The 13,602-nt window shown below is 30.5% G+C and overlaps 4 protein-coding genes across 8 annotated transcripts; 2 read left to right on the forward strand and 2 right to left on the reverse strand.

Moving 5' to 3' along the window:
* Positions 1 to 130: 130 nt before the first annotated feature.
* On the reverse strand, positions 131 to 3,163 carry LOC144470275 (bifunctional peptidase and arginyl-hydroxylase JMJD5). 4 transcript variants are annotated; one of them, XM_078181228.1, is made up of 9 exons: positions 3,049 to 3,163; positions 2,962 to 2,977; positions 2,122 to 2,284; positions 1,745 to 1,889; positions 1,488 to 1,665; positions 1,249 to 1,413; positions 952 to 1,169; positions 729 to 881; positions 131 to 563 (listed from the first exon to the last, which is right to left on the reverse strand). In XM_078181228.1, exons 3-9 carry the CDS (start codon positions 2,256 to 2,258, stop codon positions 306 to 308), a joined length of 1,254 nt encoding a protein of 417 aa, XP_078037354.1. In that variant the 5' UTR covers positions 2,259 to 2,284; positions 2,962 to 2,977; positions 3,049 to 3,163; the 3' UTR covers positions 131 to 305. The 4 variants fall into 4 exon arrangements, with proteins under 4 accessions (XP_078037354.1, XP_078037355.1, XP_078037356.1 ...); XM_078181229.1 differs by lacking the exon at positions 2,962 to 2,977 and having other exon boundaries at positions 3,049 to 3,145; XM_078181230.1 differs by lacking the exons at positions 2,962 to 2,977; positions 3,049 to 3,163 and adding an exon at positions 3,009 to 3,020.
* Alg14 (ALG14, UDP-N-acetylglucosaminyltransferase subunit) lies at positions 1,845 to 2,968 on the reverse strand. Its single transcript, XM_078181233.1, has 2 exons — positions 2,337 to 2,968; positions 1,845 to 1,889 (listed from the first exon to the last, which is right to left on the reverse strand). Exons 1-2 carry the CDS (start codon positions 2,961 to 2,963, stop codon positions 1,845 to 1,847), a joined length of 672 nt encoding a protein of 223 aa, XP_078037359.1. The 5' UTR covers positions 2,964 to 2,968.
* A 605-nt stretch (positions 3,164 to 3,768) lies between the features above and the next one.
* LOC144469641 (uncharacterized) lies at positions 3,769 to 9,425 on the forward strand. The gene is made up of 2 exons (XM_078180107.1): positions 3,769 to 3,869; positions 4,021 to 9,425. Exon 2 carries the CDS (start codon positions 4,118 to 4,120, stop codon positions 8,954 to 8,956), a length of 4,839 nt encoding a protein of 1,612 aa, XP_078036233.1. The 5' UTR covers positions 3,769 to 3,869; positions 4,021 to 4,117; the 3' UTR covers positions 8,957 to 9,425.
* Positions 4,138 to 12,716, forward strand: Tango10 (transport and golgi organization 10). Of its 2 annotated transcripts, none has more exons than XM_078180114.1 (4): positions 4,138 to 4,264; positions 10,395 to 10,654; positions 10,724 to 10,864; positions 10,975 to 12,716. In XM_078180114.1, the coding sequence occupies exons 2-4, from the start codon at positions 10,556 to 10,558 to the stop codon at positions 12,232 to 12,234; spliced, it is 1,500 nt and encodes a 499-aa protein (XP_078036240.1). In that variant the 5' UTR covers positions 4,138 to 4,264; positions 10,395 to 10,555; the 3' UTR covers positions 12,235 to 12,716. The 2 variants fall into 2 exon arrangements, with proteins under 2 accessions (XP_078036240.1, XP_078036239.1); XM_078180113.1 differs by lacking the exon at positions 4,138 to 4,264 and adding an exon at positions 9,881 to 10,133.
* Positions 12,717 to 13,602: the final 886 nt, after the last annotated feature.

Below are 13,602 nucleotides of genomic sequence, written 5' to 3' on the forward strand. Positions count from 1 at the left end.
TAAAAGTACCTATTTTTGGAACTGTAATTAATTCTTTATTAAAAAAAAAAAAAAAATAGTTCAAACACGCACAATACAATGATGATCAACAATTCTCAGTGATTAATAACTAAAAGTTAACAAATTTTTTTCAGTAAAAGATTAGATCCCATATGAACGCATTAAATTCACAAATATATTTTATTGTGATATGTTTATTTTAATTATTTTATTTGACCACGGTATCACAGATCACTTACTAAGACTACTTATGTGTAATAATTCTTTATTTATTTACTTCATTTCATTTCATTTACCAACTATGCTTAATTCCACCAAAAGCTTATTGAAAAGCTTGGTGTTAAAGCAGTTACATGATGCCACCATCTTGGAGGAATATAAAGCATTTCTCCAGGTTTTAAGTAACATACAAACCCCATGGATTTTTTAAAATTTGGCCACTGCTTATAGCTCGGATTTAAAGGATCTACTTGAGAAGTATTGTTAAGTAATCGTGTATCGTATGGATACAGATTAGATGAATCTTTTGGATCATACAAGATAACTCTTTTATATCCAAATACCTAAAAAGAATGCAACAATATAAAAAAAGTTTAGCTTCATGCCATGATACTTTTCGTCCACACAAATTTTTGATGTTGTAGATTGTTGAGCATACATAAATGATTAGATGCAAAAATTGATGTAGAAGATTCAATTTAATTTATAGAAAGCTACTAATTTCCTACCTGGCACAGAAGATTATTTTTCGGATCAAAGTGCAATGGTGAGACAGTTCCACTGGGTCCAAACCATGCATTAATGTCTGGTTGTTCCACTTCATCGTTGTCCGTGAAATTACAATACTCAGGTATAGCAAAATCATCTTTCAATTCAGGAATCTGTGATTATCATTGTATGATGTTAGGATTAAGATAGCTTCTCAATAAATTTATAGAAGTATGCAAAAACCTGTTCAAAAAGTTGATGTTGTGCCAAATATCCAATTTTATCGTGTTTCGATAATATATGATTTTGTAAGAATTCAGAAAACAGAACAAGTTGCTGAGTCCAGTCTTCGTCTGTGTAACGTGATCCAATTTCAATTGGTACTGTTCGATGTCCTGCTACTCTACTTAAATAATTGATATTTTGCCATTGTTCCAAAGCTTTCCAATGATTAATGCAATCTGGAATTAAAAGATAACACACCTACTATCAGAACAAAATTATTGTCAATAAATTATTTTAAATACATATGTCAATCACCTTTTAGAAGTGCTGGAACTTTGAATCTAAAGATTTCGTTATAGAATAATTCCATTGATGGTTCATTGTATTCAGGGATACTTTTGAATCCAGGAAGAGTAACATCAACTATACTTTCAAAGCCACCAATTAATTCCTTAAGAGAGGAGTTCTTCAATAATTGTGCTGAAAGTATTACAATGAATAAATATTAATGATTTTATGGCCAATTCATTTTATTAGTTTAGTATAATACTTACATGGACTACAATTATTTAACTGTGATGCAATTGTTGGTAACAAGTCAGGCATATTAAGAAGCGGTGAACCCAACAAAATACCTTTGTCTATTTGTTGAACAATACTTTTTAACAATGTCATGTTATTTGAGAATTTTTTGTCACCATTCTCATGATATTGAATCTCAAGTAGTACAGCCTATTAATTGATAATTTCAACTTGAATCTTAATATATATCGTACAACTATCTTCTACAGAACTTTAACTATTAAAATACCTTTAAAATAGTACATAATGAATAACAATATCGGTATTCTATTGGAACATACTTCCAATAACCAGCATTTAATATTTCCCATGTTTTGTCCAAACATGCTTCAATTAAAATTAGTGAACTGTTTATCCACTTTTTTGATAAATCTCTGTTACAGAAAGAAGTATAATTATGTATACATATCAGCATTTGAAAACCATAATTTTACTAACAAGGGAATTTTTAAATATTTAATATAATGTACAATTTTTCCTATCCTGTCTTTCAAATGATTTTGTTAGAGGCACAGAGAACAGCCGAATGTGTATTCATTATGTATGTAATCTCAAATCTAAAAATTAACTTAATCTCTGTTATACATATATATAAAAAGGCTTTACGTTTTATTCTCACTGAATTCTTTCAGTCTTATTACTATCGGCAATAAATGTATTTTCATTTCAATGGGTAAAGAATCCGTTACACTTTCCATTAACTCCCATGGAACGAGTCTTGCGACAAACATATCTTTATACATGATCCAAAGATAACGAAGGTATAACACTAGACAGAAAAGTGAAAAATAATCTTTATATTAAAATTAGTTTACTCATACATAAATTGTTTTGTTGTACATAGGTTTACTTAATGATGGCCACTGAACAAGTAGATAATCAGCTATATAATACAAAATTTTCCCACTTAAAGATAATGTATGCACCCTGCAAAAACTTTCAATAAATACTATCGTAGTTCGTGTAATAAAAAACACTTTAAATAGAAATATAATGATACACAAAGGGACACAAGTGCCTGGGCCATTGCACAAAAGTAATTCGGGGCGTTCTGTCCACAAAAGTGGTATCGACTCTAATGTTGCCTGCAATGTAGTATAAACCGACGTATAGTACGACTGTTTAATTTCTCTGCTCCTTTGGATCTTTATTATTTTGTAATCTGTATTATCTTTCTCTAAATCCTGCACTTTCTCTACACTTATTACATCCGTATCAGCATGGACATAGATTCTTGGTGAAAAGTTCTTAAACTCCAAGTATCTAAGAATTCTTATCATTTCTGCAGTATGACCACCAGACCCCAATACTATTAATGTTTTCACATTTTTAACAGAAGCAATATGCGTTCGCTCTGTCGTAAATGTCCGAAATATCATGAAACAGATTCTCGTGAGGATCATAAGGCAAATAATTGTAAAAATATAAATACAATGAATTGCATACATTTCTCCAATATAACCTGCAAAAATGACGACGGAACAATAACTTACAGCATTTAAATAATCAACCAACTGAATCGACTGTTCTTACCCGGTGAAACACCTGTGACGTAGTTAATGCGGTAGCGAAATATGGATAATACAATGATGAAATATTAGCAATGAAACATCGAAACGTTCAATTAAATAGATTCTGTTAATTATATTTGATTTTGCGGCACAATTCTTACGTAAAATACATTTTTTTCATACGATACGCATTTAAACTAAATTTCAAAGCACGAAAAGTTATTCCGCCTCTTCTCCGATTGGCTGCTAACACAATATTACGACTACGCGGCTATAAAACAAAATGGATGATGACGAAACAGTGAAGTAGCGCGCGTGCGCATGCGTACGCAAGTTGCCACGTATGAATTCAATTACCCTAATAAAAATACTTTTTCGATTTACCTTAATTATAAAATGTATAAACGATAAATATACTTTAAACTCTAAATACAAATGAATAATTTACCAATAGACGTATATGATTTTAAAAAATATGCTTGATGTCTGCAGCAAAAAAATTTACTCACGAACATACTATGTTTCAATCCTTATTTTATTAATAGAACAATGTAGCTTAAAGAAGTGGCAATAGTTTAATTAAATACAAATCAAAAGCAATTAAATATTGCCTGAAGTTCGCGTGAAAGATCGCGTGGAGGACTTCTGTCTGTGTTAAAATAGATACATAGATGGGATATTGTTTGTCACAGCATTTCATGAATTACATATATAATTTGTACAGCATTATGTGCAATGGCGTGTACGTTCATCTTCTACTATAGGTTCATCCATCTTAATTGTAAAACTCTAACTCATAACCTGTCTGTACAAGCACACAAGCGCATAATATTTCTTTGTGATGTAAGTGTGAATTAGAAGATGTAAAATTTTGATTTTGCAAACAATTACGTATTATATTTATATTACGTTTAAGGAAAATTATGTATTGGTAACTTACATATAATAATATTCATTTATAAGCACTAGTAAAACAACAAATATGTTATTTTAGATTCGTTGTACACAAAGCAGAGGAATCATGTGAATGATTTCTAAGAAATTCAAAGTACTACTACTTAAGTTTGTACACTGTTGATAACAAATTCAGAATGACAAAATTTCTGAAATCGAAATTTGATAACCAATTGGAGGCACATCGAATACATGAGAAGAAGTTGGATTTAGCTAAACATAAGAAGAATTTATATAAACCTACAAATCATACTAGAACCAATATACTTCAAGAACAGGATGCTGTAAGTTTAAATAACAAATTTGTATCGAATGATAACATTATGAACTCAAAGAGAAACAAGAAAGGAGAATCAATTCAAACGGCTATGAGTTTAAGATCAAAACAGAATGAAAATAGTTCAAGACCAATTCAATTATCTAATACAGTTGAGGCTAATTATTGCAAGGATTTTAATTGTTTTTCACAATCTGTAGTTTATTCGTCTCCTTCCCATTGTAATTCAATATTAATTGATAACAATATAAGCACTGATTCATCAAATGACGTTGCTATAAAAACGTTAAAGTTAAGGCAGACACATTTCAATACTTCAATGAAAAAGCAAAGCAGTAGAATTCCACAAAATCAAAGTAACGCTAACATAGTACATACACGAATTGTGGAACCATTACTTGGGTATTCTCAAAAAGGGAAGAATATTACAGCAGCTATGAAGGAGTTTAAAAGTATGAGAATAGCTCATACAACTAATATTTGTGAAGATTTAGAACCTTCATATAGACAGCTCAGAAGTAGTTTAATACAAACAGAGGGTGCATTTCACCAGAAGAATTTACAGACTGATAATACTCAATTAAGTGTCTTCTTAAAACCTTACACATCTGACCTTACACATCTGGAGAATAATTGTAAGGAAAAGACTGACATAATTGTTCCTAATTTCACACATAATAGGGCAGTAGTGCAGACCTATGTCAATATAACAAAACATAATGACGATATAAACTCGTTGTCTGCAAAGAAAGGTTTATTGGAAAATCCACTGGAAAATCGTATGAAAACAAGATCAATGAGACAAGCAAAGAACATAAGGAACCACACTGACCAGAAATCTCAAGAGATCACATCTACATTTTCTTCTGAGAGAAAAAGGAAAAAATCAGACGAAGAGAAACATGTAATCGAAGTTAAAGAAGAAACCATAGTCCAACGGAATTTACAAATGACAACACATTATCATAGTAAATCTGATACATTCTCGTGTAATTTACATGGTAATAACCCTTCCTGTGATAGAGCCATTCAAGGTAACGAAAATCATTCAATATTAAATACAAAGCAACAAAAATTACGTTCCCTTCTGAGGAAAAATAAACGAAAACCACGTTTGGAACTATGTAAAAAAAGGAATATCGAAGAAACTATTTTACAGACTAATTTTCAAAATTTGGTTGATTCCAATTTGAAGGACGATTGTGACTTCTCTATGGAAGTTAACAAGAAAAATGAATGCAAAATTAATAAGTCTATTGAAATTGGGAAAACTAAAACAAACGTCCATAGGAGTATAAAAAGGAAAGAAATAATAAAATCAGAGTGTCATATTGATGTAAAGAAAAAAGGGCAGCATGCATTTAATTCCTCAAACAAATGTGAACATAGTACGTTTGAAACAACGCAAAAAACATTAGTTTCGAGAAAAATAAATAAAGGAAAATTAATAGGATCATTTAAGAATGTTACACAAGCAAGTAATGGTAATATTAAGATAATTAAGAACTTAAAAAATAATAGGGAATTAATAATACCGTTAGTAAAGTTAGAGTACCTCTCTGTTTCTGAAATAACTCGACTAATACGTCCTTCAGGGTGTGCTGAAAATAAAATAAATAATTCAAGAAGAAAAGAAGTGCAATATACAGTAAAAGATATTAGAAAGCAAAGATGCACTATTCGTAAGCAGTATAAAGTTACCAAAGTAAAAAAGAATGATAAATTAAATAAGGTACACAATAGCACGAAAAAATGTAAAGACCAAAGGGCAGATGATTTACATAAGAGTAAAGAAGAAGGCATGTGTCCAGCTCAGGATGATAATAATTTTACTACGATAGATCAACTTACAACAAAAAGATTAGAAGAACAAGTGGGAGGATACAAGGATAATAATACATCAAGTTTGTCTTGTGCAAAGGAGCACTTTACAAGCACAGCAGTGTATCAACCATACATTAAAAATGAATTATCAGTAATTAAAACTAAAAAATCAGTCTTGAATAAGGAGTGTTCATATTTTAATGACTTTATTGGACAAGAAAATAACATAAAGAATCAAAGTTCAGAGTTAGAAGAAAACGAATGTGAGATATCAACAAATAATGAAGTTGATAAAGCAGAAACATTGCAAGATAATAATTCCCATTTACAGACTAATGAGTTATTAGAAAATATTTATAAATTCTATTTAAAAAACAAAATAAAATGTATAAATGATTTAGAGAAAAAAGATTTGGAGAAGTATACAAGGGAAGAATGTCGAATGCCAACCATTATAGCAATTTGTGTGAAATGTAAAGAGGTTCTTAATCTTCTGCAACAGTTTTCAGCTAAAACAAATTTTACAAGGGATGAACCATTACAAATTGAATGTATACTTTGCAATGTGCATATGCATTCTCTATCACATTTTCAACAGCATTTAATGGATATACATTTACAATGCAACAGAAATGAGTTTTTGCACACAAAAAAGCGATATATAGTTGATATCATCCATTTTAATATGGATAAGGAAAACAGTGGATACAAGAAATACAAATGTTGTTGTTGTTTGAAAGTATTTGATCATCGAGGTACTTTCAAGCGACACGTCACCTATATGCATAATACTTCATGCCAATTCTTAGATAAAGTAAAGAAAGGTGAACGTGTAGAAATCAATGTTTTAAACAAAAGTCAAGTAAAAAACAATGTGATACAAGAACAGAAACAATCAGAAGAAGATACTAAATTGTATAAACATTGCTGTGAAATTTGTTCTAAAAGGTATCAGAAAAAACATTCATTGCTCTTACACATGCATAAACATGCAGTGGATTCTAATAATTCTAAGAACGATAGGAAAGAATTAGAAGAAATTTTGCAAGATAACAATATGAGTAGAATCGAAAATAATGTACATCTACTAGGAGCATTTAATAAAGAATTAAATGATCATTCTAACAATACATTAAGTTCAGTTGTCATGAATAAGGACCTAAAGGAAACAAATTGCAACACCACAGTAGAAGAAATCATTCCTGAAAAATTTAACAATTCTAATAATAACAATGCATTTGGATTGTGGAGAACAGGTGGAAAAAGACAAGAATTTATGAAAAAATTAAAAAGGGATACTGTGCAGCAAGAAGAAATACAATGTAAACTATGTAATAAGAAATTTAATACCTTTGACCTATTAAAAGAACACACGTTCCTCCTGCATGATTTTGTTTTGGAGGATCAAGAAGTACCAAATCTGCCTGTCTCCTATTTCAGCGATAGTAACGATGCAGATCAAAATGAATCTATATCAGATGATGAGAATTTAATAAATGGACATAACATTCCTAAACAAAATATACTGGAAATACCTACGAAAGAGGAGAACAAAATATACGAAAACATAATGTGCAAAATGCTTAATGACTGCAGCATAAATAAAAGAAAACAATGGCATTGTAATTTGTGCAAGAAAAACTTTCTATCACATAAAAGCTATGCATGCCACAGATATTACATTCACAAAGATGTATCTGTTATCCATGTCTGTGATAATTGCAACAAAGTTCTTACTTCTGTTAGAATGGTGAACATTCATATATGTACAGGTCGCAAGATCACATCCTGGAATTGCAAAAGATGTAATCAAAACTTTATTAATGGCATACGTCTAATGCAACATAATGTAAGTTATCACTTTGAGACAGCAGGACCATATACATGCAACTCTTGTGAATTAAGTTTTCTTACAAAATATATGCTAGAAAAACATGTGCCAGTACACTCATTGATTAACAGCTGTAATAATGTAAATAATTTTATAGATGCATCTGTGAGTTCACAAAATAATCTACTTCATAACTTAAGTACCACAAGTAGTAATGCTGAAAGCGATATTAGTAATTATTTTGGAAACGATGATGATCATGCTACAGAAAATAATATATCTACTACATCTTATACAAAACACTTAAATGAGTCTACAGAAACAGATGATATATTCACAAACAAGTTTATCAGCTCTTTGGAGTCCAATACAGAAGAAACGTTCAAATGTAAAGAATGCGATATAATGTGTCATACAAAAAAAGAAATGAAGTTCCATTTACAAGAGTTGCATGATATTGATGTAGATGTGTGTGAACTTTGCAACCACCTCTATGTCGCTAATGAACTATTGAAGCATCTAATAAATTTCCACATTGTTACGTGCGATTTTGATTTGAGGAAAAACAATACCAATGTACAATTAATGTACAATAGAGTAGAAGACCTTCAACAAAACATAGTAAAACTTCTAGGGTTAAGACGTCTTATTACTCTTTACGAGTACCAAAGATTTAATAATACTACTAAAGGTGATTGTTTTAATTGTGCAACATGTGTTACGAAATTTACAAGTACACAATCCTACAAAATACATTATTTAAAATGTCATGACACAACATGTTTGATATGTAACATTGAATTCAAACACCAGTATCAAGCATTTGAACATAAAATCAAAATTCATGCATCAGCTGAATCATGTCTTTGGTTAATAGAAAAGCTAACTGCAATTATTTTACAATGTAACAAAAATGGAAGTTCTCTAGACGATGTTATTGTACAATATAGTAAAAAAAGAATACACGATAATGAAATATGCAATAATAAACTCGAAGAATTAAATGATAAACAAGTCGAGTACGAATTAAGTGTAATTATTTAAAATTATTGCTACAAATGTAAATAAAAAAAATATGATTAGAGTATACTTGTGAATGTTGTACAGAAATAACATATCTACTGCATATTTTCACGAGAACGGATATTGAGTTGTTTGATGACAAATTAGATTATAAATTAACAAACTGTTTGTTACTGCATTAGGATGTATTCAATTGATTCGTATACTTATATGTAAAGTCTAAGGAAAATTAAGAGAGGTACTGGATATTATTTATGATTTTTATTTCCTTATATAGTGCCATATGATATATAATTCTTTTTAATTCCTGTCTCTGATGTCGTTTGAAGCATTTACCTCAAAGTGCTCTTTATGCTTTAAGTGGTAACTTAGTACATGGGAAATGCCTTATAAAAAAGTAGGAAGTAACAATTTTAAAATCTTTGATCAGTTTGATACCATATGTATTAAAAGTGTTTTATTTGTGAAATTATTATCTTGTACTGTATCAGTTAAATAATATTACTTATTATTTTTATTTTCAGTGTTTATTAAAAAAATTATCTAATTTATCGTATAATTTAGTTAATATAAGTTCCTAATGATAAATCAAGTATATTGTGACAGTTTGTGACAATTTTCTTTTGAAGTAACCGAGTGTAAATGGATAATAAACTTTTGTAACATTTATAACTCCGTTTGACTTTTTCAATCTTTTATCAACGCCCATTTTTTATCGTAATATATTTCTTACCTTCTTTTAATTTATCTTGAACTTCATCGTATGGATATTGCATATGATATCTGTCGAAACTATTATATGTTCGTCACTATTTCAAATTCAAAACTTCCCGTAATGCGGGAGATTAGGGGTGGTAATAGTCGAAAGAAAGCTGCGCAAAGAGGAAGAGGTCGCCACTTTACGTTTCAAGATTCTATATCGGGAGTCATTGCTACAATGCTAAATGTGTGCTTGCATGTATACTTACACAACTGACTTTCAAATCAGCCCGATTTTTATTTCAAGATAATATAATACATGTATCTGCAGTTTAATTGCTAATTAAAAGATGAAAATAGTATTTAGAAAAATTACGTGATAAAGGAAAGTAGTAGTTCTGTAACAACGAATAATCTTATATTTCCGTTACTGAATATGAGACTACATGATAAGGATCATTTTCCAATTTACTTACATCGTCGAATTTCACATTAATTGGTAAACATATTCTTAATTAATTACAATAAATAATACCTATCATATACACTTCAGAACCATGGCACTTTTTGACATTTTAGACTGTTTTTTTCATTGAAAAAGTTATCATCAACCAAATTTGTCCTACACTTGTCATACACAATTTAATATATCAAATACATAAATTATTAATATTTCTATAATGTTTAACCGATATTTTATTAGCCAGTGGAAAAACATTGATTATACCGTTATTACATATTTATATCTTCTTTATTACAGTTATCCTGTTGTGAAAATTTGATGCATCAATGGAAAGCATGTTAAGGATGTATATTAACATCATATTGTTGGACAGCTCATGCAATTATGTAAAATACTAAATAGCAGCAGTGATAAGCGAAGGAGACATGTGCAAACATAACAAAGTACTTGTTAGGTGAATGACTGATTTTTTTAAAATGGATATATTTAAGAAAACAGAAGAGACAACCACCATACCAGAAAATGTTGAACAAATGGAAAATTCAGATTCAATAGAGGTTTTTATAATGTTTTTAATAAGTTATAGTTTTCTAGGAGAAAGATAATGTAATAATGTGTTTACTTAGGTTGATAACTCGCGTACAGTGCTATTGAAAATAGCAACACTATATGCAGAACGTCTAATGAATGATATTTGTCTTGTTGTGGATGGTATTGAGTATCCAGCACATCGTCTTATACTTTGCGCATCTAGCGATGTTTTCCAAGTAAGTGTCCAAATGTTTTAAATACAACAATGATATCTGTTCTCATAGATTTTCTGTTTCTAAGCTCATACATGTCTTTAATGGGCTGTTTGCTATTTCCTTTAACATAGGTAATGTTAATGAGCCCACAATGGAGTGAATCTCAAGAGAGTAGAGTTACACTCCAAGAAACACCACAGTGTGCATCTATATTTAGCGAATTTTTACGATATTTTTACACTGGTCAAATAAGAATCAATTGTGGAGTTGTTCTACCAATATTGTCCTTAGCAGATAAGTACAACGTCAGAGATTTAATATCACTATGCCTCGATTATATGCAAAATCACATAGCATTAGCTGCCATGCATTGCACTCTAGCATCATGGTTACAGTACACCTCCTACTGTGGTCATTGCAATATTACTCAAGCGTGTCAAAATTTTATTAAATGGAACTTGGAATTGGTGTTCAGGACTGCAGATTTCGGGAACATCGATTTAGATAATTTGGTATTGTTGTTGCATCAAAGTAGTCTAGTGATAAAGGATGAGTTGACATTGTACAAGTGCCTAGAATCTTGGTTGGATCATCAAGCAGCTCGTTTGCAAACGCAAATGTCGAGCAAGGAGTATGAGGTGACGATAAAACAATTAGTGATAGCTGTGATGACTCCTGTTAGATTTCCAATGATGTCTCCTCGACAACTAGCAGAACTATTATTAGCTCCATTGACGCGGAAATATAAAGAATTCTTTGTAGAACGATTATCCATCGGAATGTCGTTTCATTCGAATCAGGTGGATAGAATTAGAGAGGTGTCTTTAAACGAAGAGGACGGTGCATTGCTTTTCGAGCCAAGATTATATACAGTGGATACTTGCAGTTCGTTGCTCACAATAGAAAACTTTCATAGTTTACCATTTTATCACACAAGAACTCTCGTATTCTCAAGTCATTCATGCTTGGCAGAATATGCCGGTGATCGTGTTTGCGAATGGGTCGTCGACATTTATCCGAAAGGTGTTTGGTTTAAGAAATTCTTTTTAATAGTGTGGCAAGGAACGGTCGAGATGCCAGAACACATTAAACGATCAGTTAGATTGTCCTTTACGTGCAAGGAACCACCATTGGACCGCAACATTGACATGCGTGTAAAAATAGGCGTATTAATTTATGGTCTGCAAGACGGTGTCGAACATATTACAAGAGTAACCGAAGTCATACATAGATTTAGTCAAAACGAACGTGTTCTAAACTTAGATGATCTTTTACCATTCGAGGAACTCAATCCACAACTGGGTTCTCTGCCAGATACTTTGTCTCCTTATGTAGTAGGGCCAAACAAAGACATGTTCAAATTACACATTGTAATATCTCCAGCTAATTAAGGGTATCATTTTATTAGTGTTTCTAATATTTAGCTTTACGTTCATTGTTACACTTACTTTCATTTCACTTCTAGTAAACCAAAAATTGTATTATTCCGTATTTGAAAAATCATTAAACTTTTTATAAAAGTTTAAAGAACAATGTTATCTATACAACTGATATTGTTTATAATTTAGTCTTTTTTGTTCGAAAATGAAGTGACTTTCGAACATTACATAAGAATTAAATTTTTTACATGGAATGTTATAAATACATAATAAGCAGAATGTAATAAAGCATTATCTACTACAAAAGAAAAAGAAAGAACACTGTGGAACAACATCGTTTACAGTAGGTACTCTTATGCGGTTGTGCAAATACATTATTTTATTATACGATATTAAATTTAAGATATTTTACTAGTATTGTTACAAAGAAATATTTCCAATTACCATTGTGTACAAGACATCAGTGTAATATATTTGACTTATGCGATTAACAATTTACGACTGAAAGAAAGAATGAAAATGCATTTTTTATGACCAGATGTATTTCTCATCTAAAACAGTAGTTTGACTTGAAGTTTTTCTATTTTTGGTATTTTAAAGTTATTTTATAAGAGAGCCATAAATCTTAATAAAAGATTTTACAATTTATAAAGGCAAATCGAAAATAGTCGTATCTGAACCTTTCCGTTAACGTTTACGTTAATAATATAGAAATCTGTGGGTTTTGGGAAAGTCTGAAAAACATGTATTCGTTTACTAAAAAGTAGTATATAAATTTTAAATGAGGCTGCTTGCTATTTATTGTGGGCGAATGTTTTCTATTTAAATTAATTTGATTTCTGATAGCAATTCATACAAATCGATTACCGATATAACAACCACGTGCACGTGGCGCTGCGATCTGTCTCATTGTGGTCATAGAACTTTGCGTTATAGATAGGACTGTTAGCCATTGCAAGAACGTAGTATACTAATTGCACTACAGGCAGAACTCCTGCAAAACAATGTATTGTTTCTATGAATGTTTAAACCTTGAATTTTAAAGCTTCCCGCGATAAGTACCTATATCTATTTCATTTATTAAAGTTAAAACATCATGCCGATATAATGAACGCACACCATTAGAATAAATTAACAAACTAATATTTGACTAGTCTGACGAGATTTTCCTAATATGTGATGAACAAGTAATAGTTGAATATATTAATTAACTACTAGAGAAAATTCTAAAAATATAACAGATATTAACCACTCATGTTTTTCGGTAACTTTCGGCCCTCTATGAAATGAGTTATGTTCTACCAATCGGATATCTTTAGTGAATGCATCTTTCATCACAGAGGGCGAGATGGCTACTTTATGTCTTTCGGATCTTACGAA

The sequence above is a fragment of the Augochlora pura genome, chromosome 5 (genome assembly GCF_028453695.1).
Source record: "Augochlora pura isolate Apur16 chromosome 5, APUR_v2.2.1, whole genome shotgun sequence".
NCBI lineage: Eukaryota > Metazoa > Arthropoda > Insecta > Hymenoptera > Halictidae > Augochlora > Augochlora pura.